The following is a 27916-nucleotide window of genomic DNA, read 5'->3' on the forward strand; positions in this document are numbered from 1 at the left end:
CCTAAAGGGAACTGGTAAAAGACACATACACATAAAAGACAAATATGCATAGTGTAAATGTTCTATCATTTATACTAAGCCATTGATGTTCCTTGTAAAGAAATAGTAACGACCTGCCAAGTCAGGTTGGCAGTCTGCTAAAGTAAGTATCTGACTTTTGCTAGACTCATTTTTTCCTTGCAGCATAAGGAGCTTGTGTGGCATTTGGAATGAAGGTGGTCAGAAAAATTTATTGAAATACAGAGGAGTGAGAACATGCCTGTGTGTTCTCTACAAGTGTAGAAAAGAACTAAGAAGCCATTTTCTGTCATTAGCCCTTGAACTGTTCCATATAGATACAGATTATTTTCCTCTTCATTAATTAATGTAATGTGAATCTTAGCACAAGAAAGAGTAGGCAGAGCCCAGGGAGAAAGTATGGCTGCTTCCTCTTGTTCTCTACATGGTATACCATGTAGACTGCTTTGCTGCTCACCCGAAAGGTTATGTTCATCTTCTTGTTCATTTGGCCTGCTTCTTCATCCCTGCCTAACTTTATTAAGTATTTGGATGTAAGTTTTTTAACAGTTTGCGGGCATGGTCCCTTTTCCCTTTCTCTTTATTTAATTTGTATATGTATTTGCAAGTCTGGATTGTCTAAGTTTATAAACAGAGAACTCAAGGTACAGCTGTCTGTGATTATTTACTTAATACCTTGCAAAATGAAGCAAGTAGTAAACTTTTTGAGTTGTTTAGGAAAGAGAAAGGGATCATACCTCTCTTATTTTTCTTTTGGTAAGCATATTTAGTAGAATTTATTTCTAATGATTTTCTTATTTCTGAATATTTAAGGATGAACCATTTGAAAACCGTGGTTACTGAAAATCTGGAGGGAAATAAGTACATCACCCACATGGATTTGCGGGACAATCAACTGGCTGACTTAGATCTTAGCTCCTTATGTAGCTTGGAGCAGCTTCACTGTGAACGGAACCAGCTGAGAGAGCTGACACTCAGTGGCTTCTCCCTGCGAACTCTCTATGCCAGTTCCAACAGTGAGTTCTCCATCCAGCCTCCTGTTTTCTCTCTTGTAGCTCTTGTCTGAGCTTTCAAAGAACAGTGGCATCTGTGGTGTTGCTCAGCCACTCTGCAAAGTGTAGTTTGAGATTTATTGAGACCAGCTTTATTTTTTAAGTTTGCTGTCAACACTTAAGTGGTTGAGATATGCATAAAAAGGCATTTCAGGATACTTGGAGATTCACTAAGTGAGTATAATAAGAGGCATTTTGCAAAATAACGAGGGATAGGGGGGTGCACAAACATGTTCAAAATAGAGTATCAATAATAGCCTAAAATAAGCGTTGACAAACTACAGGCCAGGGACTAGATCTGGCCCACCACCTGTTTCTATGTGGCCCATGAGGAATGGGTTTTTACATTTTTTAATGGCAGGGTTAAAAAAAATAAAATAAATTTGACTTGGGAAAGTTCTATGAAATTCAAATATCAGTGAATAGAGTTTGATTAGAGCATGCCCACAGTCATTTGTTTACAGGTTACTGGTCTTACAAGACAGTGGCAGAATGAAATAGCTGTGAGAGAGACTGGGGGAGGGGGGGCTGCAAAGCCTGAAATATTTACCACAGGCTTAGCCCTTGACAGAAAAAGTTTTGCCCATCTCTAGTCTAAAACTTTGTGCTGCCTCAGTTCTAGAACAAGAAGCCACTCATTTCAATAGTGATTTGCTCCATGAATATTTTTCAGTAGAAAAGGCCCCATATTTGTTGGAGCGTTCTTTACCAAGGAAATTATAATTTTTCTGTGTTTAAGGATGGGGAAAGATGTTCAGTATCACTAAGTGTCGGAGAATGCAAATTTTGATAATGCCATTGTATACTCACCAAATTAAAAAAAGAATACTAAGTGCTATTGAAGATGTGAAGAAGCAGCTCTCACACTTGGTCAGTGAGAGCGTCAGTTGGTAAAGCCACTTTGGGGAGCAATTAGACAGTGTTAAGAGAAGTCAAAGATGCGTGTAGCCCATATTCTGCCAGTTCCTGCACTTGAGATATCTCCCAGAGACACTCACATGAGCATAAGGTGCTGTGTACAGGAAGGTTCATCACAGCGTTGTTCCTTATGGTGAAAAAAAAAATAAGAAAAAAATACAACTGTTGATAGGAAGATGTGTAAACAGTGACATATTTATACAATAGAATATTGCACAGCAATGGAAATTGAATGCCCTAAAGCTCTGTGTATTAATCTGGGTAAATCTTATAAACATTTTTTGAGGGGAAAAAAGTGCATAATTATATGTACACCAAGATCGTTGTATCAGATTTTCAAACACACAGAAATGTTTCCTTAGCTGTATGTATGCCATAACAGCATAAAAGAACCCATGGGAAGGATAAAAGTCATATTCAGAATGATGTGTACCTCTTGGTATATGCAGTGTTTTAATTCTTAAAAAAGTCTGAAACATATAAGGCAGAATGTGAAGATTTGTTAAAAGCTGGTTGATGGATGGACGAGTGTTCATTATTTTATTCTCTTTTCTGTGACTCTAAAATACATTATTAGGATAAAAGATAAGGACTTCTCTTTTCATTGCCTTTTATTATGCTAGAGAAGTTTCAAATTGTAGCTTAGATTAATTGCTTAGGTCAAAATAGTGTCAAAGCTGATGAGTAGGTCTTCTTGTGCTGTTTATGTAGATACCGTTGTGAGATGGTAGTCGGTCTTTTTGTCATATAAATATTTGCTATCAGGCTCATTCTCTATTCTAAATGTATCTAAAGAATCTGAATGAGTGGCCCTGCTAGAAAAGGCCTCATTGACATACACAGTGTCTTAGGGGACTGAGATTCTCTCACAGAGCCCTACTAAACGGGGCTTGCTTGAAGTTAGCCACTCTGTTGACGGAAGGAATCCTTAAGTTCTACAACCTGGAAGAATTCACACCAAAACTTGCAGTTCTGATGCCTCAAAAGTAAAGAACTCAGCTTCGCAAAAGAGGTTATCCAAGTGATCAGTTAATGTAGGAAAAGGCACTCAACCTCACTGGTCATCAGGGATATGCAAATTGAAACCCCAGTATGACACCACTGCACACCTACCAGAGCGACAAGAATGGAAAAGACTAAAAATGCCAGTGTCCGCTGTTGTGAGTGTAAATTGGTTCAACCACTTTGGAAACCCGTAGAATTATCTTCTCTCTCTCTCTCCCCTATCTTATATCCAACATAAACGCTCCTTGCATTAGTCCACAAAAGACAGGGACAGAAATGTTCATGAAGCAGTGTTCATAGTAACCCCAAACTGGAAAAGACTTCAAATGCCCACCAACTCTAAAATGCTTAAATAAGTTGTGGTATATTTACATAAAAAATTTGATACGGCCACGAGAATGAAAATGAACTACAGCCATATGCAGTAATAGGACCAAATCTCACAATCACGGTGTGGAGTAAATCCGGACAGAAAAGTATGTAGACTGTATGTGTGTATTTTTATGGATAGGCAAAAGTGATCTGTGGTATTGGGAGTCAGGGTGGGGTTGCCCAGCTGGGGAGTGACTAAAGGGGGATTCGGGGGCAACTGGTAATATGCTGTTTCTTGATTTGGGTACTGGTTACCCCACTGGGTTTTGTTTGTAAAAATTCGTTGATCTATACACTTAAGATTGTTGCACTTTTCTATATTTACGTTTTACTTTAATTAAAAGTTAAAATATTGCCAGTAAAAATCCAATTATTAATTTTTTTTTTAAGTTTAAAAGCTAAGTAGTCACTGCTGACATTTAACAACTGCCTGAGCTAGTGTGAGTCCAGACCAGTACACAGGATCCTTCTATTAGTTGTTCTATTTGGTTTCAGATCACGATCAGGTAAAGTTAGTCATTGCTAGTTACCCAGGTTTTTGTCTTCAGTCCATCTCAGTAGATGACATTAGTTTTCTCTCTGGTGATCTCACTGAGCCACTTTGCTCTTGTTTACTCTCAGTTACTTTCTTCTTTGGAGAGTGTCACTAACATTTGTTTGTTTTTTGATTAGGGCTGACAGCAGTGAATGTCTATCCAGTACCCAGTCAACTTACTTCTCTAGAACTTTCCCGGTGAGTGTGTCTCATGAGAGTGGTGCTTGTTTGATTATTAATATTTAAGAGTTAGATGTGGATACTTTGGTAGTTTTGAGGTATAAGAGATCTAATACATTGAAATATTTGGGTAGCCTAGAGAAGGGAGAAAGGACGAGTGGAGGAATACTTTTAATTGCCATACCATCTATTTCGAGGGAAGGTCCTCTTGAAACAGAAAGGTGCCTGTGAATTACTCATTCTTAAAGTCTGGGAATTTATTTATTTATTTATTATTATTTTTTTAAGATTTTATTTATTTGACAGAGAAAGAGAGAGTTCACAAGCAGGAGAGGCAGAGGAAGAGGGAGAAGCAGGCTCCCAGCCTGAGCAGGGAGCCCGATGCGGGGCTCGATCCCAGGACCCTGGGATCATGACCTGAGCCGAAGGCAGCTGCTTAACTGACTGAGCCCCCCAGGTGCCCCAAAGTCTGGGAATTTAGAATGAGATGCAAACAAAGAAGAACTTTTATCTCCTTCATGGTAGTGATTTCCTTCTTGCTGATTAAATTCAGATAATTCTTGGTTTTTATTGTCTTATTTTTAAATTTTTATTCTCTTATTTTTTTGGTATTCTTATGACCCGTGTTGGTCTGATGGTTAGAGTGATATTAATTATATTCAGGATTTTATTACTTCCATTGGTGGTCAAGAACAAATATAACTGAGGTTTGCTTTCTTTCCTTTTTTTTTTTTTTTAAACGCTGTTGGGCATTCAGGATTCGGTGATTGAGTTTTATAGCCTATTGGAGAGTTTGACAACCAAACAAGCAGTTACAGGGTAGCTTCTTAAATGCTGTGATTATAGAGTGATAGAGCAGGTAGAAAGTGGATGGGGTCCTATATGGTCAGCGTCAAAGATTAAATGAGATCCTAAATGCAAAATATTAGTATGGTGCCTGGCGTAAAATAGTCTTTTTTTTTTTTTTAAGAAGATGTTGTGTTTTGTTTTAAGATTTTTTATTTATTTTTTGACAGAGAGAGACAGTGAGAGAGGGAACACAAGCAGGGGGAGTGGGAGAGGGAGAAGCAGGCTTCCCGCGGAGCAGGGAGCCCGATGCGGGGCTCAATCCCAGGACCCCGGGATTATGACCTGAGCCGAAGGCAGACATTTAACGACTGAGCCACCCAGGCGCCCCTGGCATAGAGTAGTCTTTCAGGAAATATTAACTGTTAGAGCCAGGTTTCTTTTTGTTGTTGTTACTTTGTTACCATTATTATTAAGCTGTTGTTCTAGATTCCCCTCCATCCATTTCTTTCTGTCATATCTTCTCAGCAAAACCCCAGCATGGGTCAGTACTAAGATTTACCTTCTCTGGGCTTGATAATTGCTAAATAAAATCATATGGACACCACTGTAAAGTCTCAGTTTCCAACCTCATCTGGAGCTTATCAGTCTCTTCTCTTGTCAGGTCCTTCCAGTGTCCTGGGTATCTGCTCCACATTGTTCGGCTTCCCTCAGCTGCACACCCCCCCCATCTCCTTACTCCAGAGCTTAGCTTCTCACTTGACTGGGAAAAGAGAGATTGTCTTAGGTGATCTCCCTCAGCTTCTTCCCACCTTGCTTAAATGCATGGAGATTCGTATCCATTCTCAGCTGCTTTCCTCTGTTCAAGTCCAGTGCAGCCTCTGGGCCTGGGATGGCATCTGCTTCCCTGCTCCAGACCTTGCTCTGTGAGTCACCACTTCCTCCCCTTCTGGTGTGGTCAGGGTATTCCTTTTTCTCCATCTACCCACACTCACACTTCTTCGGTCTTAACAAAGACAGATACTTGCAGCCCCTCTAGGTCCTATCTAGTTCTTCGCATTCCCTTTTTGTCCACATTTCTCAGGAAGTATTTGCATTTGTTGGCTCACTTTCCTCGGTTCCCATTTGTTTATCCCATCACAGCTTGCTTTCGGTCTTCTCATCTGGAACTTCTCTAAATTGACACTGTTAATCCTGCTCTTTTCTTCAAGCATGCTTTTTCCTCAGCTGCCTAATATGATCTGATTTTTTTTTCAGGCTGCTTCAACCACTCCTGTCTCCTGCATGTACTCTTCTTCCTCAGCCAGTCTTTTACAGGTCACTTATTCCAGGTCTGTCCTTACCTGCTGCATTCTCATGTGACAAAGTCTCATTTACTCCAATGATTTCAGCTACACTTCGGCATCAGCATCACCTGGATCTCCAGCCCAGACCTCTTCTTCCAGCCTCAGACCTATGTGTCTACTTGTGCATTAGGCATTTTTGACCTGCCCGTCTCCAAGTACCTCCCACATGTGCCAAACGAAACTCCTTATCCACTCCTCCAACCCTAGCTTAGCTTGTTGTCTTGTGTCTGTTTCAGCTTTTGACATTATCGTAAGATAGTCCTATCAGATGGACACCACTTGCGACTAACATTTCCAACCTTGTTTGGAGCCTACCAGTCGTTTCTCGGGATATGATTTTTCTCCCTGGCTTTCTAGACAAGAAGCCTGAAGGTCATTTTTTATTCTTCCCTCTGCTCTACTCCCATGTCTAATTCATCTCCCAGTTGTTTTGATTTTTGCCTCCTAAATATTTCTGGAATCCCTCCCCTCCTTTCCATGTGTATTACCACCCATTTAGGCTCATACCATTTCTTGTCTGGAAATCTGTAACAGCTTCCTTTTACTAAAAAAGAACCTCAGCTGGACCTCTGAGTATCCCCAGAGTGAGCTGTTGAAGGTGCAATACCAACCGTGTCTCCCCACTGCTTACGAACACTTCAGTGATCCCCCTGTACCTGCAGGATAAAGTCACAATCTTCTAGACATGATTTAGGTCTCTCCAGGTTTTTTCCTATGCCTTGGCTCCATATTTGCTGCTCTGGTGTCACCAGACTGCTTATTATTCCTCACATATATCATGTCATTTCTTTTCTTGTTGCTGCTCTAACTCATGTTGTCACCTCTTGCTTAGTATATTTTTGTCATCTTGGGTCAGTGTACAGCATTCCTCAGATTCTAACCCAGATGTCATATATCTTGGGGAGCTTGCCCTGATCCTTTACTAGGCTCTTGTGACAGTACCTGCGCATCTCTTACAGCACCTGCTTCTTTGTGCCTCATTATGTGATCTCAGTAGATCCTTTGAGCCTTAGCAAAGCTAAGTAGCATCTGAACATAGAATGTTCATAGAATGAACATAGAATTTCTTGTGCTAAGTATCCGCCGGGTGGCCTGGGTCACGTTGTAATGACTCGCAGCTTCTCTCACCACTTACCTTCTGTCCCCGCTTCCTCACTTGTATTCACTTCGTTCATTTTCTCTACAATTTCCTTCTCTTCTCCTTCAGTCATTCATTACCTGTGCAAATCCTACTCGTCTTTGAAAGTTTGTTTAGAAAGCCACAGCTTTCATTGTCTTTCCTCACCCCATCTCTCTAGTCTGTGCTTTCTGTAGTGTTCAGAACCTCCTCAGTGTCTTCTTTGAGCGCGTAGCATAATTGATCCAATATAATACATGTTCGTGTGTTTATCTCTCTCTGCCTATCTACAGCATTCCTTGAGCACTTACTATATTCCAGGTGGTGTGCTAGGGATGCCTTGGGGAGAGTGCTCCTGTCCTCAAGGAGGTCACAGGCCAGTTAACAGATACCTTACAGACTAGTGAAATGAGTTCCACTTGTCATCTTCAGCGATGCCTTTTAATTATTTTCTGTAGAAACCTGCTAGAGTGTGTCCCTGACTGGGCCTGTGAAGCAAAGAAGATGGAAATATTAGATGTGAGCTATAATCTTCTAACAGAGGTTCCCATGAGGTATGTGTGTATTAATGTATGTATTATGTATATATGTATTAATATGTGTGTGTGTATGTGTAATTATTTTCCTAGATTTGGGTTGTCTTTGTTTTCTTTTTTTTAAGATTTTATTTATTTGAGAGAGAGACAGAGGGGGAGGGGCAGAAGCAGAGGGAGAAGCAGGGAGCCCGACATGGGGCTCCATCCCAGGACCCTGGGATCACATCCTGAGCCAAAGTCAGACTCTTAATTGACTGAGCCACCCAGGCGCCCCTTGGGTTGCCTTTCAAAGGTGTTTTCATTTGTTTGATAAATATTGAGTACTTTCTGAGTGTAGGGCACTGTGAAGTGCTATAAGGAATACAGTAATGGCTAGTGCACAGTCTTGGCCTGCATGGAACTGCAGTAAGTGGATAGTTGGGATGCCTTGTGCACAGATAACTGTGATAAAATGTAACAAGAGTTATTGGCATAGGTCAGAGATCTGCTTGTGATAATCATTTGTATTGGATAAGTTGTTAGGAACTGAGTAACGTTCTAAGAACCTCACTTATTATCTTATTAAAGCTTTAACCACCTTATTAGTTAGACGCACTTACTCTCATCTTACAGATGAGGGAATGAAGGCCTGCAGCGGGTAGGTAATTTGCCCAAGGTCACACTTGACTAGGAAATGATGGGAGCTGTCATTTGAGTGTAGTCGTTCTTACTCTGAAGCCCTCACTCTTCATCATTACACTGTATGAATCAAATGTTTTAGAAATTCACAACTTTGAACAATTGGAGAATGCTTCATGAGAGATTTGCATATTTGATTTGACCTTTTACAAGATGGTGAGATTTCTGTATGTGGAGCGGGAAAGAGGGAGGCACTTGGGGTGAGGGAATGGAATATTCAAAAGCACTGAGGTGTGAAATGTGTGGGGGTCATCTAGTAGAGTCTTTAAAATAAACTAGCGGCTTGCAGCACAGTAGGTGTGAACACAGCCTTTGGAATCAGACCTTAGTTCAAATTATGATACTATTTCCCACATTTAGTGTGAGAATCAAAGTCCCTTAACTCTTCTGAACTTAATAGTTAAAATGGCCTAGCACATTTTAAACACTAAATAAGTAGTAGTTTTTGTTATAATAAATTTTGTTATTTATTACAGTTAGAGTTGACCCTTGGACAATGTGGGGGTTATGGGTCCCAACCCTTGCACAGTTGAAAATCCACGTGTAACTTTTGACTCCCCCCAAAACTTAACTACTAAGAGCCTACTGTTGACTGGAAGCCTTACTGATCTCATAAATAGTCATGTTTTGTATGTTATATGTATTTTATACTCTATTCTTAAAGTGAGCTAGAGAAAAGAAAAATCTCATTAAGAAAATCATAAGGAAGAGAAAATACATTTACAGTACTCTACTGCCTTTATTAAAAAAAAAAAATCCACATGTAAATGGACCCACGCAGTTCAAATCCATGTTGTTCAAGGATAAACTATATAAATAAACTCACTGAACTTTTGGTGCTATCTAGACTTAAAATATAAATCAATTTATTCTAGAAATTCCTTTTTTTGTTTAGATCTATTCTGTGTTGTTTGCTTTCATTAAGTCATCTTTTCCCAAAATGACCTTATAATGACTTCCTGGTGGGTGATGGGTAAGCATATGGTCGTGGCCACTCTGTTGGCTCAGGTGCTTGCTGGTGATGAGACTGTCTAGGATAGGCTTCTATTAGTTTACTGATTTCAGGGAGATGGTCAAGGGCAAACTAGAAAGAATGATTTAAGGAAGTTTTTCATTTGTTTCTTTGTACTGTTGCCCTTAGAATCCTTAGTAGCTTGAGTCTCAGAAAGCTGATGGTGGGGCACAACCAGGTGCAGAGCCTGCCGGTGCTGGTGGAACACATCCCTCTCGAGTTGCTGGATATTCAGCATAACCTACTCACCAGGCTGCCAGATACGCTCTTCTCCAAGGCCTTAAAGTAAGTGCCACAGAGTTTTTTTAGAAGAGAGAGCCATTGGTGAAACAAACAGTATTGACTTGTCCTCGGAGTGACCTTTGGAACTCTATTTACAGTGTTTGCTGCATGGTCCAACTATGGGTGGAGACTTACTTATATGAGTAATTTATATGAAATCAGATAGGGCACTCTTGTATGAGGCAGTAGTCTTTAACTCAGAAGTTGAAATAACCATCAAATACTGAAGAAGTTTTAGTGTTGTAAACAGTTTCAAGCAGCTTGGGAAATTTCAAACAGGCTTTCATCTCCGAAAATGAATACATTTATGACCTCTTGAAGAAAAATTAGCATTCGGATAAAGCTTTCTTAGGCAATTTTCAGCTTTTGCATATGGGAGAAAAGGACATATCACTAAAGTTAATTTAGTTTTTGCTTCTTGCTTTACCAGGTTATCATGAAGTTACATTCTTAATGTGCAGTGCTTTTTTACTAGCTCCTTTGAAAACTGTGCATTTAAAGGTAACTTTGTTCCAAAAGGTGTTATTTGCGTTCTCATTGTAAATTAACAAATAGTGTGTCTTCCTGTTACTTCCTGTAATCTGGTTTATCTCATGCATATGTCACCATTAAGTGAAAATTAGTTTTAATTATAGTCTTCCGCAATATTGTCTTAAGTATATAAATGGAGAAAACAGAGATAAGCATTAGTAATTTAACATAAGGCTATATAGGATACATGCAAAAGGCATTTAGCTCACAAGTGTTGAGGGAAATTTTCTTTTTGGAAAGTATATGGGATTTTAATGCAGTAACATTTAACTTTTTAATTAACAAGTATTTGTTAGTAATGCATAACAGTGCATTTAGCTCTTTTTTTTTTTTTAAGAGAGAAGGGGAAGGGTAGAGGGAGAGAGAATCTTAAGCAGGCTCCATGCCCAGCATGGAGCCCGTCGCAGGGCTTGATCTCACAACCCTGGGATCATGACCTGAGCCAAAATCAAGAGTTGGATGCTTAACCAACTGAGACACTTTCTTTTTTTTTTTTTTCCAAGATTTTATTTTTGAGAAATCTCTACACCCAATGAGGGGATTGAACCCACAACCCCGATATCAAGAGTTAGATGTTTGACTGAGCCACCCAAGTGCCCTCTTTGTTGCTGGTTTGTTTCTTTTTTAAGTTTTTATTTTTAAGCAATCTCCACACCTAACATGGGTCTTGAACCCACAGCCCCAGGATTGAGTCGCACACGCCACTGACTGAACCAGCCATGCGCCCCACTGCATTTAGTTCTAATGACAGTCTGAACAAAATTAGTTCACAACCTTAGAATTTGTAGTAAGGAAGCTACTTAGTAGCTGTAGCAAACTGTCAATGATATTAGTCTAACCCTAACTCTGCACAGAGAACTTTTGGGACATACAAAGATATACATACATATAAACTACCCTTAACAACTAAACAGCTAATTAGGGATGTGGATCACATAATATGAAGAAGACTGAACACAACAAGGTTAATAATAATAACTGTCTTTTATTAAGCATGGTATATATATACCAAACACCATGCCGGGCAAATTTTTAAAATCATACCATATTTTACCTGTTAGATTGGTGGAGATTAAAATGAATTATGATACTCAGTGTTGACAAAGGATTGAGCAAACGGACTTTCTTATATCCTTCTCAGGGAAGGTATAACTTGGTATTGCCTTTCTGGAGTTCAGTTTGACAATATATACACAAATCTCAAAGATAGATGTATCTTTGACCCTACAAATCCTGCTTCTGGGAATATGGCCTAAGGGGATAATTGGATAATGGCATGAAGCTGCTCATTATGATGTCTGTAATAGCAAAGAGTGGCCAGCAGCCTGTATGCCCGTTATTAGGGGACTTTCAGGGAATTGGCTAAATAAATATGAGCCTGTTAAAAGTCAGACAAAAACTTTTCTGAAGGGTGTCTTCACAATTGGGATATTTGTGAACATGACATTCAAAAACACCTTTTCTATGGACAACAGACAGTAAAAGATGAAACTAGGTTAGAATCAGGCCACTGCAGAAGCTTGGGAATACAAGCAAGCCTAAATTCTTTCCTCTCTGCTGGGCTTGCATGAGTTGAATAAAAGGAACTTTGGTTGGGTGGATAGAATCAATTAGAAAAATAATACCCTGGAGGAAATTACTTGTGTCACAAGTTTGGGAGCATGAAATGGCAGTGTTCCATACTGAGATGGTATGATGGTAACAAATAACCATAAAGGAAATGGTGATTTGTGTGTGTTGTGTCAGTCTCAGATACTTGAATGCCTCTGCAAACAGTCTAGAATCTTTGCCGTCTGCTGGCACAGGCGAGGAGAGTCTGAGTGCTCTGCAGCTGCTCTATCTGACCAACAACCTCCTGACAGACCAGTGTGTGCCTGTTTTGGTGGGCCACCCGCACCTGCGAATCTTGCATCTTGCCAACAACCAGCTACAGACCTTTCCTGCAAGGTAAGCAAATGGAACCATTGTTCATTTCAGACACCACATAGGGTGAAATCTGCATTTGCCAGCCTACCTTACAGTTATCTTACTGGGTCCTCTTGCTTTATGTTGAGCAACTTGCTGCTGATTCCACTAGTTGAATGAGAAAATCTGTACCCAGTTGTTAAGTATCAGTAACCAGAGAAGTCGTAGCTAAAATGCATTTAATTCTTTGTTCTAATTACTTAATAATGATCTCAGAATTTTCAACCTATAAAAGTACAAGCTTAAGAAATACCTTCTAAAAACAATTTTTTCTTTCCCTTGTCAGCTCTGCTTTATAATATACTGTTGAGTCCATTAATTTATTCATCATATATATATGGCTATACCCACAAGAAAACATAAGAGAGATGATTAATGCTGTCAAAGTTGTAAACAGTGTCAGTGGAGAAATATCTTCCAAAATATATTTGATAAAAAAAATTTTGGAAAATTTGATGCCAGAAAAATCCACCTATACCATGAAAGTAGTCATTAAAAATCATGTTTCCTTTTTTTTTAAATAATTTTATCTATTTATTTGAGAGAGAGACAGAGTGAGAGAGAATAAGCACCAGCAGGGTGAAGGGCAGAGAGAGAAGCAGACTCCCTGCTGAGCAGGGAGCCTGATGAGGGGCTTGATCCCGGAACTCTGGGATCATGACTTGAGCCAAAGGCAGACGCTTAACCGACTGAGCCACCCAGGTGCCCCAAAAATCATGTTTTCAAAAATGAAGACTATAGGCAAATGACATTTGATATAATTTGAATGAGATTATGTATATCATATAAAATTATGTTTGCTATAATTTGAAAACAAAACTATATTTTGATTCTAATTTTATTTAACAGATGTCTTAGAAATGTGATAAACTGAGAAAAATTCATAGAGATTATAATTTTTGTGAATGTTTATGAAATGAGGTATTTGGAGCTTATAGAAGACAGGCAGGATAAACTTGATTGCTTCTTTCAAAGAATTTGAACAATGGCTTTTCAAGTGAAGGCAGAATCTTGGGGCACCTGGGTGGCTCAGTCAGTTTGAGCATCTGCCTTCAGCTCAGGTCATGATCTCGGGGTCCTGGGATTGAGCCCCACGTCGGGCTCCCTCCTTAGCGGGGAGCGTGCTTCTCTCTCTCTCTCTCTCAAATAAATAAACAAATAAAATCTTAAAAAAAAAAGTGAAGGCAGAATCTTAATTTCAGCATGTGAAAGATCTCTTGAAATCCTATCAGATTAATTCCACTGGCCTCAGATATGTTACTGTAAAGTGGAAACAACAGACCATTGATAAGTCATACTGGTTTATGAAGCTTTTGGGAAATAGCAGATGGAATGCTCTGAAGCTGATGAATTCTTCCTAATCTGATGACATTCTTATTGGAAGCATTAAAAGCAGACTGATACAAAACTTAAAATACATTAAAGATTATGAAGATAGGTTAGAAATAAAGATAAAAGTAATAGGAGATTACACAAAATTAGAGTACTCTGAATACAGATAATAAAACTAAATGGAATTTAGGAGCAGTATATTAAAGAAAATGTTCTATACTGAATCATAAACCCCCTGTCATCTCCTGAACAATATTTAATTACACAGGCACAGTCCAAATCTTCTGTTTCTTTTGGACTACTTTCAGAATCTAGCATAGTTCTGGGTACTCAGTAAGAGGCTGGTGAGATAGGGATCCTGCATTTCTGGTTACAAATTAGGTCTAAGTAGGGAGTAGTATAAGAGAAAAGCATGAGATTTGGACAGGGGAACACTTTTAAAATGTATTAAGTTAAAAAAAAGGCAAGTTATTAAACAATATATAACATTTTTTATTTTGAAAAATATAGTATATTGCATTAAAAAGGACAAGAATACCTTCTACCAGACTGTTGAGAGAGATTATCTGTGGTAGAAGGGTTAAAAGATTTTTTTTCTGTTTATCTCTACTTTTTAGTTTTTTTTCAATGAGTATGCATTACTTTTGTAGTAGGAAAGAAAACAATTTTAATTTACTGAGCTTAGTTATTCAAAAGTATTTATGAGTTTTCTAGCAATAGAAATTATTTATGACACATGGAAAGGGTGGGATATAAATTTTATGTAAAACAAATATGCATATGAAAATGCTGAATATGCATCTAATTTAGCAGAAAGAGTAATAGTAATTTCACATTGGTGGTATTAATGTTTTATTTATTTTATTTATTTTCCAAACTTTCTTTCCATGTTATAGGAGTTTATTATTTTTATAATTTTTAAATTAATAAACTATAAATAAATCAGAGCAGTTTGTAATAATCTAGATAAAGATGTTAGGCTGTCTGAAGATATTTTGCTTGCTGTGTAGAAAGCTTGCTTAGTCCCACAAAACAGTGTGACTCGCTTGTATCATAGTCCCTGGTGCATCACTGCGTGCACAGCAAGCACTCCTGAAATGTTTACTGAAGATGGATTATGTTATGAATAGGTAGCTATAGAAATTTAACATTGAAAGGAATCTTAGTGATGATTTAGTACAACTTGTTTATTTTTTTAAAGATTTTATTTATTTATTTATTTGAAAGAGAGAATGAGAGAGAGAGAGCACATGAGAGGAGGGAGGGTCAGAGGGAGAAGCAGACTCCCTGCTGAGCAGGGAGCCCGATGTGGGACTCGATCCCGGGACTCCAGGATCATGACCTGAGCCGAAGGCAGTTGCTTAACCAACTGAGCCACGTAGGTGCCCCAACTTGTTTATTTTATAGCTGAGGATGTTGATGCCCAATGACATTAAATTATGCAGTATTTTGCAGCTAGTTAGTGGCCAAGCAAGTACCATAGTCATCTACCAACCGTGGGCCAGTGCTGATTCAGCCTCTTCCCGTAAGTCAGATCACAGGAAGATGTTCATACCCACAAGATCCAACAGCTATAGAAGATGCAAGGGAAGCTTCCACCCTCGAGACCCAGTGGGAGGCAGGGTAGGCTGAGACTCGGGGAGCAGTCACCTTGGGGAGCCGTTCCCTTTGCTGGCGTCTGGCTGTTGGATTCCGATCAGCCCTCTGGCAGATGGGCCAGGCCGCCTCACCCCGGCTTGGCAGCTGCCTGTTGGGGGTGCACCATGCTACGTGGCTGTTTCTTTTTCAGCAAACTAAATAAATTGGAGCAACTGGAGGAACTGAACCTGAGTGGCAACAAGCTTAAAACCATTCCCACGACCATAGGCAACTGCAAAAGGCTTCACACCCTTGTGGCACACTCCAACAACATCAGCATTTTCCCAGAAATACTGCAGCTGCCTCAGATCCAGGTACTTTTCTGTGATGGAATGGTGTCCTGCTGGGGAAATGGCGGGTCTTCTCTTCTCGGCAGTTCGGGATCACAATAGATTTAATCGATTCCTGGGAAGAAATTCTTTCCTTTGAGGATATAGTAGGGGACTGAGTGTTAGGGAGTTAAGAATTCGCTGTCTGTGATGTATTCTCTTTTGATTTCCCCATTTTCCTCTCAGTTTGTAGACCTAAGTTGCAATGACTTGACAGAAATCCTGATTCCGGAGGCTCTGCCTGCTACTTTACAAGACCTTGACCTGACCGGAAATACGAATCTGGTTCTGGAACACAAGACGCTGGACACATTTAGGTAGGAAAAATTTTGAAATTGAATCCACATGTGCTCTTAGTTCCACCAGCCATGTGTGGATCTCCTGTAGAGGTGTGTAGGGATCTTGATGAATTAAAGGAAGAGAATGAATCAGGCCATAGAGCCCCTCCGTTCTTTTACTTAATTCAGTTATGGATAGATATTCTGTCTAGTAGACAGCCCATTTATATCAGAACTCAGCATCATGGGCACTGCTCAGCCACACACTGAATATTTTTACATAGACATTTTAGGTGGCACGGATTACATTGCATTACATCATCGAAGAGATAACGCAACCTCACTCATTGTACCAAGCCTCCATTGTATCAGAATATTTAAGTAGGTAGTGGGCTAAGACTTTGAAATCTTTGGATGTGCTCGGTTTTTCATTGAAATGAACAGTACCGATTGCCACAATATTTGGCCCCTGTTTCTTCCTCCTACCCTTTTCCTTTCTCCTCCTTCTTGGCCCATGGGTCAGCACACTACTTTCCTTCCGTTCTCTCTGGAGATGAATCTTGGTCTGTCAGCAGATGATTTTATAAAAACACATGTTCTTTTGGGATAGTTCTTGTGAAACACAGAAGCCTGTGTGGTGTCATCTTCCCTTCCTGCACTTCCCACAGCCACATCACCACCTTGAAAATCGATCAGAAACCTTTGCCAACCACCGATCCTACAGTTACATCGACCTTCTGGAGCCATGGACTGGCCGAGATGGCAGGGCAGAGAAATAAGTGAGTATCTTGGCCATGGAAAGAAGTTAAAAAGGCAGCCCCTGACATCTGATCTGATGCTGAAAGCTGGGCCATATTGATTCCTGTGGCACTTAAGCACATCATAGAATGCCGGCATCAGAGAAGACCCCTCTGAGACCATGGTGCAGTGACACAGAAACAAAATGAATGCACAGTCCACAAAATATCACACACACCCTCTCACAGCTAAAATGGTGACTGCTATTTTCTCCTCATGCTAATCATCTTTCCCTATAGATAAGATTTACTGAGATACCCAACCATAGAAGGGCCCCACTTTCTGACAGCACCTAATCTTGGTCCACTTCATTAGACCTTCCCCAAAATGACCCAACCAAAGCCCAAATCCTGTAGTGGGTTCTTTCCAGCACGCTCTTACCTACTCACCGCGGACTTCCATGGCGCACGTTCTCCCTTCCTGCAAGGCATAATAAGCCCAACTCATTCCACCATAGTTGTGCTCCTGGGGGTCTTTGGCTGAAGGGTGTTGACCGTACTAGTCCTTAATCCCTACTAAGGGAAAACTTTGAATCTTTCCAGCCTCTGGCAGCACAGCAAAGCAAGTATGTACTGCCCCTGAGTGTGGCTGAATTCCTCTGTTTCTTAGGACATCAGCTCTTTCAGGTGCTACTAATTACCTAATACTGTTTTCATGTGTAGATTAGAATTTACTACTGTTTTTTCCACCCTTAATTAATACTTTTCAAAGAAGGCTCCCTGGAGAATAATCCTTTTAACGTAACTTGCTCTGATGTTGGTTTTTATCCTGTTTGTGTACAGGCTGTGTGTCTCTGCCCTAGCTGTGGATAACTTTGCAGAGGGGGTGGGCGCTGTGTATGGCATGTTTGACGGGGACCGAAATGAAGAGCTCCCTCGCCTACTCCAGTGCACGATGGCAGATGTGCTTCTAGAAGAAGTACAGCAGTCAACAAATGACACGGTTTTCATGGCTAACACCTTCTTGGTATCTCACAGGTAAGCAGGTGGGTTGAATAATCCCTAACTCAGTTCTACTTTTGGAAAGTAAATCTCACTAAGCCAGAAGGTCAGGGTCTAAATTTATAGGTACAGGATCAAGGTGAGACCTTGATCCTTCTGCTATGACTGCTCTCTGTATCAGCACAGAGGAACGTGGGGACTTTGGTCCTTTATTTATTTATTTTAAGATTTTTATTTGAGAGAAAGAGAAAGCATGAGCAAGGGGAGGGGCAGAGGGAGATTGGAGAAGCAGACTCCCCGCTGAGTGCGGAGCCCTATGCAATGCAGGGCTTGATCCCAGGACCCTGAGATCACAACCTGAGCTGAAGGCAGGCGCTTTACTTACTGAGCCACCCAGGGGCCCGGGGACTTTGGTCCTTTAAAGAGCCTGTGGAGGGGCGCCTGGCTGGTTCAGGCGTTAAGCGTCTGCCTTCGGCTCAGGTCGTGATCCCAGGGTCCTGGGATCAAGCCCCGCATTGGGCTTCCTGTTCCGTGGGAAGCCTGCTTCTCCCTCTCCCACTCCCCCTGCTTGTGTTCCCTCTCTTGCTGTGTCTCTCTCTGTCAAATAAATAAATAAAATCTTTTAAAAAATAAAAAAAAAATAAAGAGCCTGTAGAGCCATCTGTTTTCCCTGTTGAACCCAGAGGTTGCTGAGGATCTGGAAAACCCAGAAATCGTGTGTAGAAGGTTGTGTGTGCATAAGTGCATTTGTACATTCAGGGGAAGGAAGATGGTGTAAGCTTTTGTAAGATTCTTCACAAAGAGTCAGTGACCTACAAAAGGTTAAGCACTGATCAGATTTGTGTATTTAGAATACTTACTATTGGGGATTTACCAATTAATTTTCTCAGCCACTTAAGGGCAAAAACTCTATATAACCAAACTATTGAAAATCTCTCGGTAGCTAATACAGCATCAAGTACATCAGGTGGGCTGTGTGAAGGCTATACACAACTGAGGGGTTGTAACCTTATATCATTGAGATTGAGATGGAATAGTCTGGCGCCCGAGCTGGTATTATCTCATTATAACACAAAGCACAGATGTTGGGAAAGGAATCTATTTTTCAGTAATAGAATTGAGCTAGGAACTTGGTCAAATAAAGAGTTTGGGAAAGAGAACTCGGTTTATGAAGCACCTCCAAGAGCCAGGCAGAAGACCAATCTGTCTTTCTCATACCATATCTTTAATTTTCCAAACAAGCCAAAGAAGTGGGTATTTTATCAGAAAAATACCTTGCTGTGGATCTGCAGTGAGCAAATGGCAGAGCTGGAATTTGCAACCAGATCTTTCTCAGAGTATCTGCTCTGTGCTTAGCACTGTGTGCCATGCACTAGAGGATGGATGCCATGTGTATGGGAGATACAGAAGGAAGAGTGTGCTCCTTCTTTCGAGGAACTTACAGCCTAAGTGAGTGGTTCTCAAAGTGGTGTTCTAGGAGCAGCACCCTCAGCATCACTGGGAACTTGTTAGAAGTGCAGATTACTGGGCCCAGCCCCTTACCCACTGCCTCAGAAACTCTGGGGAGGGAGCCCAGCCATCTGGTTTAATGAGCCCTCCAGGTGACTCTGATGTGCCGAAGTTGAAAATGACTGAATGAAAAACACTCTGTGATCAGACACAAGCAGAAGCCGTAGAGAAAGATGTATCTTCACTGTCTCCCCCTACCCTCAGCCTGTTTGTAAAATCTCTTCTCAGTCGGGTGAGCATGGAAGGCATGTCCTGTAGTAAGAGCCTGCCTTCAGGTGAACACGGGGCGGCTGGCTCACAGTCACGTGGCAGAGAAACAAGGAAGGCGTGGACATGAAGGACTGCCACTTACTTTGAAAACTTCGTTTTCTTTTTTTTTCTAAACAGGAAATTGGGAATGGCTGGCCAGAAGCTGGGCTCCTCCGCTCTCCTTTGTTACATCCGCCCTGACACTGCCGACCCAACAAGTAGTTTTAGCCTGACTGTAGCCAACGTTGGCACATGCCAAGCGGTCCTGTGCCGCAGTGGGAAACCAGTGCCCCTCTCGAAAGTCTTCAGCCTGGAGCAGGACCCAGAGGAGGCTCAAAGGGTGAAGGCCCAGAAAGCCATCATAACAGAGGTGAACCTCGCTCTCTACCAGTTACTTCTGCTTCCCAAATCTAGTGAATGCTGCCCTGCATACAGGCACTGAGGGTCCATTTTCTTCCTGTCAAGCCTGGTAATTTGTATCTAATCCAGATAATAGTACTAGAAGAAAATCTAATGAATAGTCAATGACTGACAAAAAGAAAAAACAAATTAGAAATGAAAAATCCTAATTTGTCATCCTTCAGATGTATAGCTAGCATGTAAAATGAATGTAAATATCTCCCTTGATTAATTTCCAACTCCTCTGGTTTATTATTCCAAATAGAAGAAGAAAAAATTCTACAGTCTGACATCCCTGTTCTGAAATGCAAAGTTTTAAAATATTTTTACTGTTTATATTATGTGTGGCTTAGTATGGTCTGGTGGTTTTAATTTTGTTTTGTTTTTTAATAACAAAGCATCAGTATCTCTACTGTTTTATAGCTTGTCTCCTTTTTTAGTAATTAGCATCACATTTTTGCTTTCAAAGAGACTTTAGCAATTGTATGTGAACATTGTTTACTGCAAAGCGGAATTCTGCTCAGATGCTTTGCCCATTTTTAATTGTTTCTTTGTTGTTGAGTTTTAAGAGTTCTTTGTGTATTTTGGATACAGGTCCTTATCAGACATGTGTTTTGCACATACTTTCTCCCAGTCCGTGTCTGTCTTTTCACTCCTTTCACAGTGTTGTTTGCAAAGCACAAGTTTTAATGTGAATTTTTTTTAATTTTTAAACATTTTTTTCTTAAGTACACTCCACACCCAGTGTGGAGCTTGAACTCATGACCCTGAGATCAAGAGTCACATGCTCTACTGACTGAGCCAGCCAGGCGCCCCAAGAAGTTTTTAGTTTGAATGAAGTCCCACTTACCATTTTTTTTCTTTCATGGGCTCATGCTTTTGGTGTTTACAAACTCATTGCCAAATTCAAGGTCACCCAAATTTTCTTCTGTGTTAGCTTCTAGAAGTTTCCTGGTTTAATTTAGGTCTGTGATCTCTTTTTAATTAATCTGTGACAGATGTAATCTCAGTGTCTAGAGTCCTTTTTCCTTTTTGCATGTGGACATCCTGCTGTTGCAGCAGTATTCACTGACCAGACGAGTCCTTTCTCCGTGGAACTGCCCTTGCTCCTTTGGCAGCCGTCAGTGGGACCGTATTTGTGTGGGTCCGTTTCTAGGCTGTCTGTCCTGTCAGAATTCCACCCAAGGAACACAAAACCAAAAAAAAGGACCATTACAATGTGGGTTGATACTAAGAAGATTCTGGAATACTGAGGTATTAGTCTCAGGAAGGTCTTTCAGTCAAAACAAATGAAAGATAAAAGATAACTTTGTGTTTGATTAATCTCTTTTTCCAGAATTTAGATAATGTTGTGTTGGTTCTTCTTGGGATGCCGTAGGCAAGCAAGAATTACTTTTTTTTTTTTTTTAAGATTTCATTTATTATTTGACAGAGAGAGACACAGTGAGAGAGGGAACACAAGCAGGGGGAGCGGGAGCAGGAGAAGCAGGCTTCCCGCGGAGCAGGGAGCCAGATACGGGGCTCGATCCCAAGACACTGGGATCATGACCTGAGCCGAAGGCAGACGCTTAACGACTGAGCCACCCAGGCGCCCCTTGCAAGAATTACTCTTAAAATGTCAGTTTAACCTCAGGCATGTATTGTTTGCTAAGCACTTGACACTATTATTTTATTTAATTTTCACAATAATCCCCATGAAAGAAGTGCTTTTATTTCCATTTTACAGATGAGAAAAATAAAACATAAGGAGTTTGTGACAAATTCTGGTAAACGAGAGAGCCAAGATTTTCACCCAGAGAATGACCACAACTCTGAAACAAATATATTGGTGGCTTTAGGGGTTTTGTTTGATTTTATCTTGAAAAGAAATCAGTACAAAGTATTTGGCAGATGACAGCAAGTAGGATTATTCCTTTTCCTCTCAGTTTAGAATTATATCAGTTGTGACTTGATCTGCTATTCATTCCTGGTACAATCCTTACAGATTAGGTAAATTATGCTATGGATTTCAGACTTTACTTTTCTAGACTAAATAGCTGTAGAGATCATTTAATGCTTTAGCTACAAAGATTCTCTTAGCCATTTAGTATCTAACTGAATCTTTTCCGTCCCTACTGTGCCTTTAATGAGAAATCATTTTTAGTGACCCACCTGAGTTTTGGCCTTTGTGAGAATACTGGTGATGGAGAACTAATGACAGTTCTGCTTATTGTTTTTCTAACAGATGTTTCTCTATTTAAGGATGTGCTGAGGCCTGTGCTTCATGTGAGCAAATATCTCTTGAGGTGCAGGTGCTATAAACTTTTAGCCACTTAATTTTAATTGGTTTTAACCTCAGTCCTATGAACTATTTGGTATAATAACCACATGATATTTTGTCCTTTAAGAATTCTGTACATTTCATTTTTGTAAGTCCACTTAAATTATAGAGGTCTGAGGAAAAGCCATACGTCTGTTCTCTTTTACTGTAGAGCCTCGGCATTGTGATCTAAGATAAAAATTATATGTCATTGTTGCTTGTTTCTCAGAATTTGCATTCTGCTTGTCTCCTAGGACAACAAAGTAAATGGGGTAACCTGCTGTACCCGGATGCTGGGCTCTACATACCTCTACCCTTGGATCCTCCCTAAGCCCCACATATCTGCCACTCCACTTACTATTCAAGATGAGTTGCTGATTCTGGGAAACAAAGCATTGTGGGAACACTTGTCATATACAGAAGCTGTCAACGCAGTACGCCATGTGCAAGACCCATTAGCAGCTGCCAAGAAGCTGTGCACATTAGCCCAGAGCTATGGTTGTCAGGATAATGTCGGGGCGATGGTGGTTTATTTGAACATCGGTGAGGAAGGGTGCACATGTGAAATGAATGGGCTCACCCTCCCGGGTCCTGTGGGATTTGCTTCAACCACTATCATCAAGGACCCCCCCAAGCCAACCACTCCTTCCTCCAGTAGTGGCATTGCCTCGGAGTTTGGCAGCGAGATGTCCACCTCAGAGGTGAGCAGTGAGGTGGGGTCCACTGCTTCTGATGAACACAACACTGTCGGGCTGGATGCTGGCTTGCTTCCAAGGCCAGAGAGGCGCTGCAGCCTCCATCCAACACCCACGTCTGGGGTGTTTCAGCGCCAGCCTTCTTGTGCGACTTTCTCAAGTAACCAGTCTGACAATGGCCTGGACAGTGATGACGACCAGCCTGTTGAAGGTGTCATAACAAATGGCAGCAAAGTAGAAGTAGAAGTGGATATCCACTGCTGTAGGGGAAGGGATCTCGAGAACTCTCCCACTCTTATAGAGAGTTCTCCTACCCCATGTCCTGAGGAACATGCTAGAGGATCGTTTTTTGGGATCCGAAGACAGAACAGTGTGAATAGTGGCATACTTCTGCCAGTGAGCAAGGACAGGATGGAGTTACAGAAGTCCCCCTCCACTTCCTGTCTGTATGGAAAGAAACTCTCGAACGGCTCTATCGTGCCCCTGCAAGATAGCCTGAACCTCATCGAAGTGGCCACAGAAGCACCCAAGAGGAAAACTGGCTACTTCGCTGCTCCCACTCAGCTGGAGCCAGAGGACCAGTTTGTTGTACCTCGTGACCTGGAAGAAGAAGTGAAAGAGCAAATGAAGCAACACCAGGAAAGCAGGCCCGAGCCTGAGCCCAACGAAGAGGATCGGACCGAGCTCCCGGAGGAGTTTGACACGGCTCTGTAACCCTCCCCCAGGAGCCGGAGGGTTAGGGAAGGCTGTGCAGTGTGGGGGTAGGGGTCCTTCCAGAGGCATTGTGCCTCTGCATTTCTAAACCATAGCTGAGGGGGGTAGAACTTGGAGCCAAACATGGTGAGAGCTATCAGGGTCTTGCTCCGGATAAGCTAGTAAACACCATCAGTGTTAAGTTTCACATTTAACCTGCATTGGAATTCCCAGAGTTACTGGGAAGAAAGCAGATGTTGTTCTGTATCAGTCCTACCACCTGCCATTAACCCTTTCTCTCCTAGGATAATTTGAGAATTTGCCTGCCTGGGCAGGAAAGGGACTCTTTCTGTGGAGGAAATAACTGAAGATTGATTCTCTTTACTTATTGCTGCTGATGGATCTCTGTGACAGAGAAATCACCTTATATCTCAGCCTAACTGATGGGATGTGATGTGACTAGTCACATGGCTTTTCATTCTTCTCTACGAGAATATAGCCTTTCGAAATGATGTTTATTGGAAATGTAGAACCAATCAGATAATTTATGTATGTAATGTAATGAGAGCACTTTTCATTGACTGTGAACTTTTTATTTTTGAATCTGCACTCGAGCCATTCTTCTTAGAGGCAGCCCAGCACCTTTGTCTGTAGACAGAATGATCATCAGGTGTTGGAGCATTCTGTGAGGGTACTAGGGAGGGCCCTGGGAAATCTTTGACCTGTTGGAGGGCAGACTGGGAAGCTCCTGAGAAACCTGGGGGAGTACGATCTTTGGGGATGAAGATGGGGAAGGAGAGAGGACTAAGACTGCTTCTCCCCCAATCAGAGAAAGAGAATAACTCCTTGACAAATGTGACACCTGCAAGGAATTGCCCCGCAGATCACAAGAGAAGTATTTGGGGACTGGCCTCTTCCCATGACATATGATGGAGTTGGCAGCCAGCCTCCTCATGTATAGGGCCAAGGCTGATGCTGCTCGCATTCAAGTGTAGCAGGTGACTCTGCACGGACTGAGGCTGAATGAGAGCAGATGGATGAACGGAGCTCATGGGTTAGACCTGTTCCTTTTCTTACTCTAGAGCAGAGGGATGGTTTTCTAAAGCGTCGGAAATGAGTTGAGTTCACATCTTTAATGTTGAACAGAGTACTCTTCTGAAAACTGCTTATCCACCTCACATGGTTTCAGAGTACTGGGCTCAATTACTAATGGAAGAAAGACTTAATTGAGAAAATCCTAAGCTTACAGAAAACCTGGTTTACTGTATTTTTGCACTTTCCACATAACCCTAGCAAAATACAGTTCCTTCCATGTTTGTTCTGTTGCCTTTTCCATTACAAGATTTACTTAGGAAACTAATTCCTACTTAACTCCTATAAAATTTTGACATTGCTTGATTTTACCCAATGGGGAATGTGCTTTGAATTTTTAGAATACTTTCACAATTAAAAAAATAGTGTGGAACCATGAATTTGCTGTATGAGAAACAAAATGTTAAAGATGGGGTTGAGATATATATAGATCTGTCTGTCCATCTATTTATATCTTTGAGGGAGTTTTTGAAGTTTTTGTTAAAGCAATAGTAGAAAACCGGATGGTCTGTCTTCAGATGGTTATGTGTCCTCATCTCCTCAGCGGCCCCCACATCCGTGTGTGTGTGTGTGTGTGTGTGTGTGTGTGTGTGTCAGTGGGGCTCACTCTTGGGGGATTCCATACCAGTCCAGTGGCCGTCTGAAGTTCAACCCCTCAAGAATCTGAGTTTGAGTCTCCATATTGTCAGGAAAACTTGACTTCTCTGTATCAAACTATTGGTCAGCTACTAAAAAGTTTTACAACTCAGGTCTTGATTTGAAGCGGGGAATATAATAGTTCATATAAAGTTTAGCTGCCATTAGAAAAAGGGGAACAAATTGTGTTGCTGCCCTATTTTTATATGGGGAAATGGGGGGGAATGATGGAGAAATGAAAATGAAGAAAAAGCCCAAAATATTAGTGATGGGTGATGTGAAACGTCTTGCTTCCGGACAGCAGACTCTTTGAGTTACACAACACTGATGCTGTCTGCAGAAGAAAGTTACTTTGGGAATATACCACTTTCATAGTATAGTTTCTTAAAAATAGTCCCTTATCTCTGTGAGCCCGTTTCTTGTCTTTGTTTCCCACTCTACTTATTGGAACCACCATGAAACCCGGTTCTGAAATGACTTTACCAAAAGTATTTGCTTTTTCATCAGAAGAACTCTAAAATTCCAAATGTTCTTTTACATGGTAGATTTATTTTCAGGAAACACTAGGTTGCACTGGAAACCTTTCATACAGGCTTTCATGTAGTTAGTACCAAACTAACTCTTTTCTGTAACTTCCTTTCATTCATTTCCCTCTAATTGCTCTGTATTAAAATAGAGGGTAAAAAAGGCCATAGTCCATTACCAAAAATAGCATACAGAACTCTTGACCTATGAGGTCATTTACAGTCCTGTGATCCGATTAGGTTGTCAGGTGGTGAAATCCAGGAATCTCTCTCCAGGTGAATGTAATCTGCTTCCCAGGACTTTACCGAGAGGATGTGTTTCCCCCGGTGGGCAGAGTACCCTTGATCTCTAGCCCAGAGATTCTGGCCTCTGCGTGATTCTCAGGTCTCTGTGTGTACCTCCCATTTAATAGAGAACTGTAAGAATTTGTGAAAGAGTATCACTCCTGCTTCTGGGAGCAGTTCAGGAGTCCCATGGAAGAAAGAAAAATACACGAGTCTTGGCAGCCATTGTATTCTTATTTTTATCCAAATAGATTGGAAATACGTTCGAAAGTTTGAATGCCGCTATGTCATTACGAGTCTACCGGAGAGTCACTGAATTGGCACTCCTCATACAACTGAGGGCGTTATTATTATACTGCTGTAGAGTGTATGTGTGCAATAAGCTGGCGAATTCATTCTTCTGGTGTATGGAAGAGCCAGCACAAGCAGCTTGGTAATCATTGGGTGCTATTAGAGTTGTCTGTAGCCCGTGCTATGTTCCGGGAGGTGGAGCCAGCCGGGTTGGGTTTAGCTACTGAATATCAAACGTTGCTCTTCTTCCCATGCAGACCTTCAGCAAAAGCAGGTACTTGGAAGCCACAGGCTCACCTTCTCTATCTACTCAATAATTATTAATGAAGACACCTCCATAAGGGAGCATTTGGCTGTTATGGATAAATGTACCATTTATTAAATAATTAGTCTCCAAGCCATTCAGTGATGCCTGCAGCATCACTAGAGAACTGCTTCGTGTCACTTTTTACTTCCCTCTGGGTGGGGCCTTTTCAGACTCCCCGTCTCGGAGGCAAGTTCATCTTTCTCTCCAGTTAGTGACTCTTACCCCATAGTTGGGTAAGCACTTCCTAGATTGAGGAAAGCAGCTACAGTAAATCCTGCTGTTTCTTTCATTTGGTGATCATTAAGTCACACCTAAGCTCCTTGTATTCTAAATTTCACGCACTTCTCCCAGATGCTATAGGGTTTTCTCTCACTGTTGCCAGTGGATGTCATCCAGACAGTGAGTTCATATCTTATGGTTTTGTGCAATCATTGTTGTATTGTAGTCCTAAGACTCATTATAGTGTATTTTTGATATTTTTGAAATGTGTTAAATTTTTTAATTCAATAATATGAGCCAGAGCATGTTGCAGCAAATCTATTGTTTGTAAAAAAAAATAACGATAACAATAATAATAAATAAAATAAAATGGAATATCTTTTTCATGGCTTTGTTTTAAAATGGAATACCTGTTATTTTATAAATATTTTAGCATGAAACTGTAATTTCTCTAACTTGTATATAGAATTAGTTTCTTAAACAAAAGTACCTTTAGGATTTTTCTTGCCCCCTCCTTTTTTTTTTTTTTTGTTTGCTTTAGAGGAAGATAACAAATGAAACTACATTCCATGACATTATGAAGCTATGAGTTAAGGCAAGAATAAATATTTTCGCCTCTTAAGCTGAAATAGCAATAAAGATTTTTTTATGTTAAGAAACATATTCTGACTTGACTTATATGTTTAAATAAATCCGAAGACAGGAAAGAGTCCTTATTTGCATGCAGGTTGCTAGCTGACTAGAGGAAACTCATTTGTAAGTAATTGATGGATCCTAAATCAGAGCTGATGATGACACAGAAGAGCCAACTGGATAATCTAGTCGTCGTGTGTGTCCTAATGTAAAGGTTTGGTGTCAGAACCTCAGATGTAGGAGTTGACTCTGACTCACAAAATACTTAAAATCCAGTTAAGCCTCTAAATTAAATCTTCACCCCCCCTCCGTCCCCCACTGGTTGTCTCCCATAATCTCTGGACTCCCAAGCAAGATTAGGTTTCTCTAAATAAAAGCCAATTGAAATCATTTTGCAGGTTTCCTCCTTATCTAACAGAATGAACATTTTAAAACT

General features: G+C 40.8%; 1 protein-coding gene across 1 annotated transcript in view; it reads left to right on the forward strand.

Moving 5' to 3' along the window:
- Nucleotides 1-27183, forward strand: part of PHLPP2 (PH domain and leucine rich repeat protein phosphatase 2) — a 76253-nt gene extending 49070 nt beyond the window's left edge. The window contains exons 9-19 of the mRNA XM_028097257.2: nt 832-1034; nt 4038-4098; nt 7788-7883; nt 9685-9840; nt 12115-12315; nt 15455-15617; nt 15819-15949; nt 16579-16689; nt 17491-17685; nt 19546-19777; nt 22360-27183. Of these exons, the coding sequence (XP_027953058.1) occupies nt 832-1034; nt 4038-4098; nt 7788-7883; nt 9685-9840; nt 12115-12315; nt 15455-15617; nt 15819-15949; nt 16579-16689; nt 17491-17685; nt 19546-19777; nt 22360-23514 (2704 nt within the window). The 3' untranslated portion in view covers nt 23515-27183. The remainder of the gene's footprint in view (nt 1-831; nt 1035-4037; nt 4099-7787; nt 7884-9684; nt 9841-12114; nt 12316-15454; nt 15618-15818; nt 15950-16578; nt 16690-17490; nt 17686-19545; nt 19778-22359) is intronic.
- Nucleotides 27184-27916: the final 733 nt, after the last annotated feature.

This window comes from Eumetopias jubatus, unplaced genomic scaffold (genome assembly GCF_037043125.1).
Source record: "Eumetopias jubatus isolate StellerSeaLion01/CBP00866 unplaced genomic scaffold, mEumJub1_p1.0 scaffold_10, whole genome shotgun sequence".
Lineage (NCBI taxonomy): Eukaryota > Metazoa > Chordata > Mammalia > Carnivora > Otariidae > Eumetopias > Eumetopias jubatus.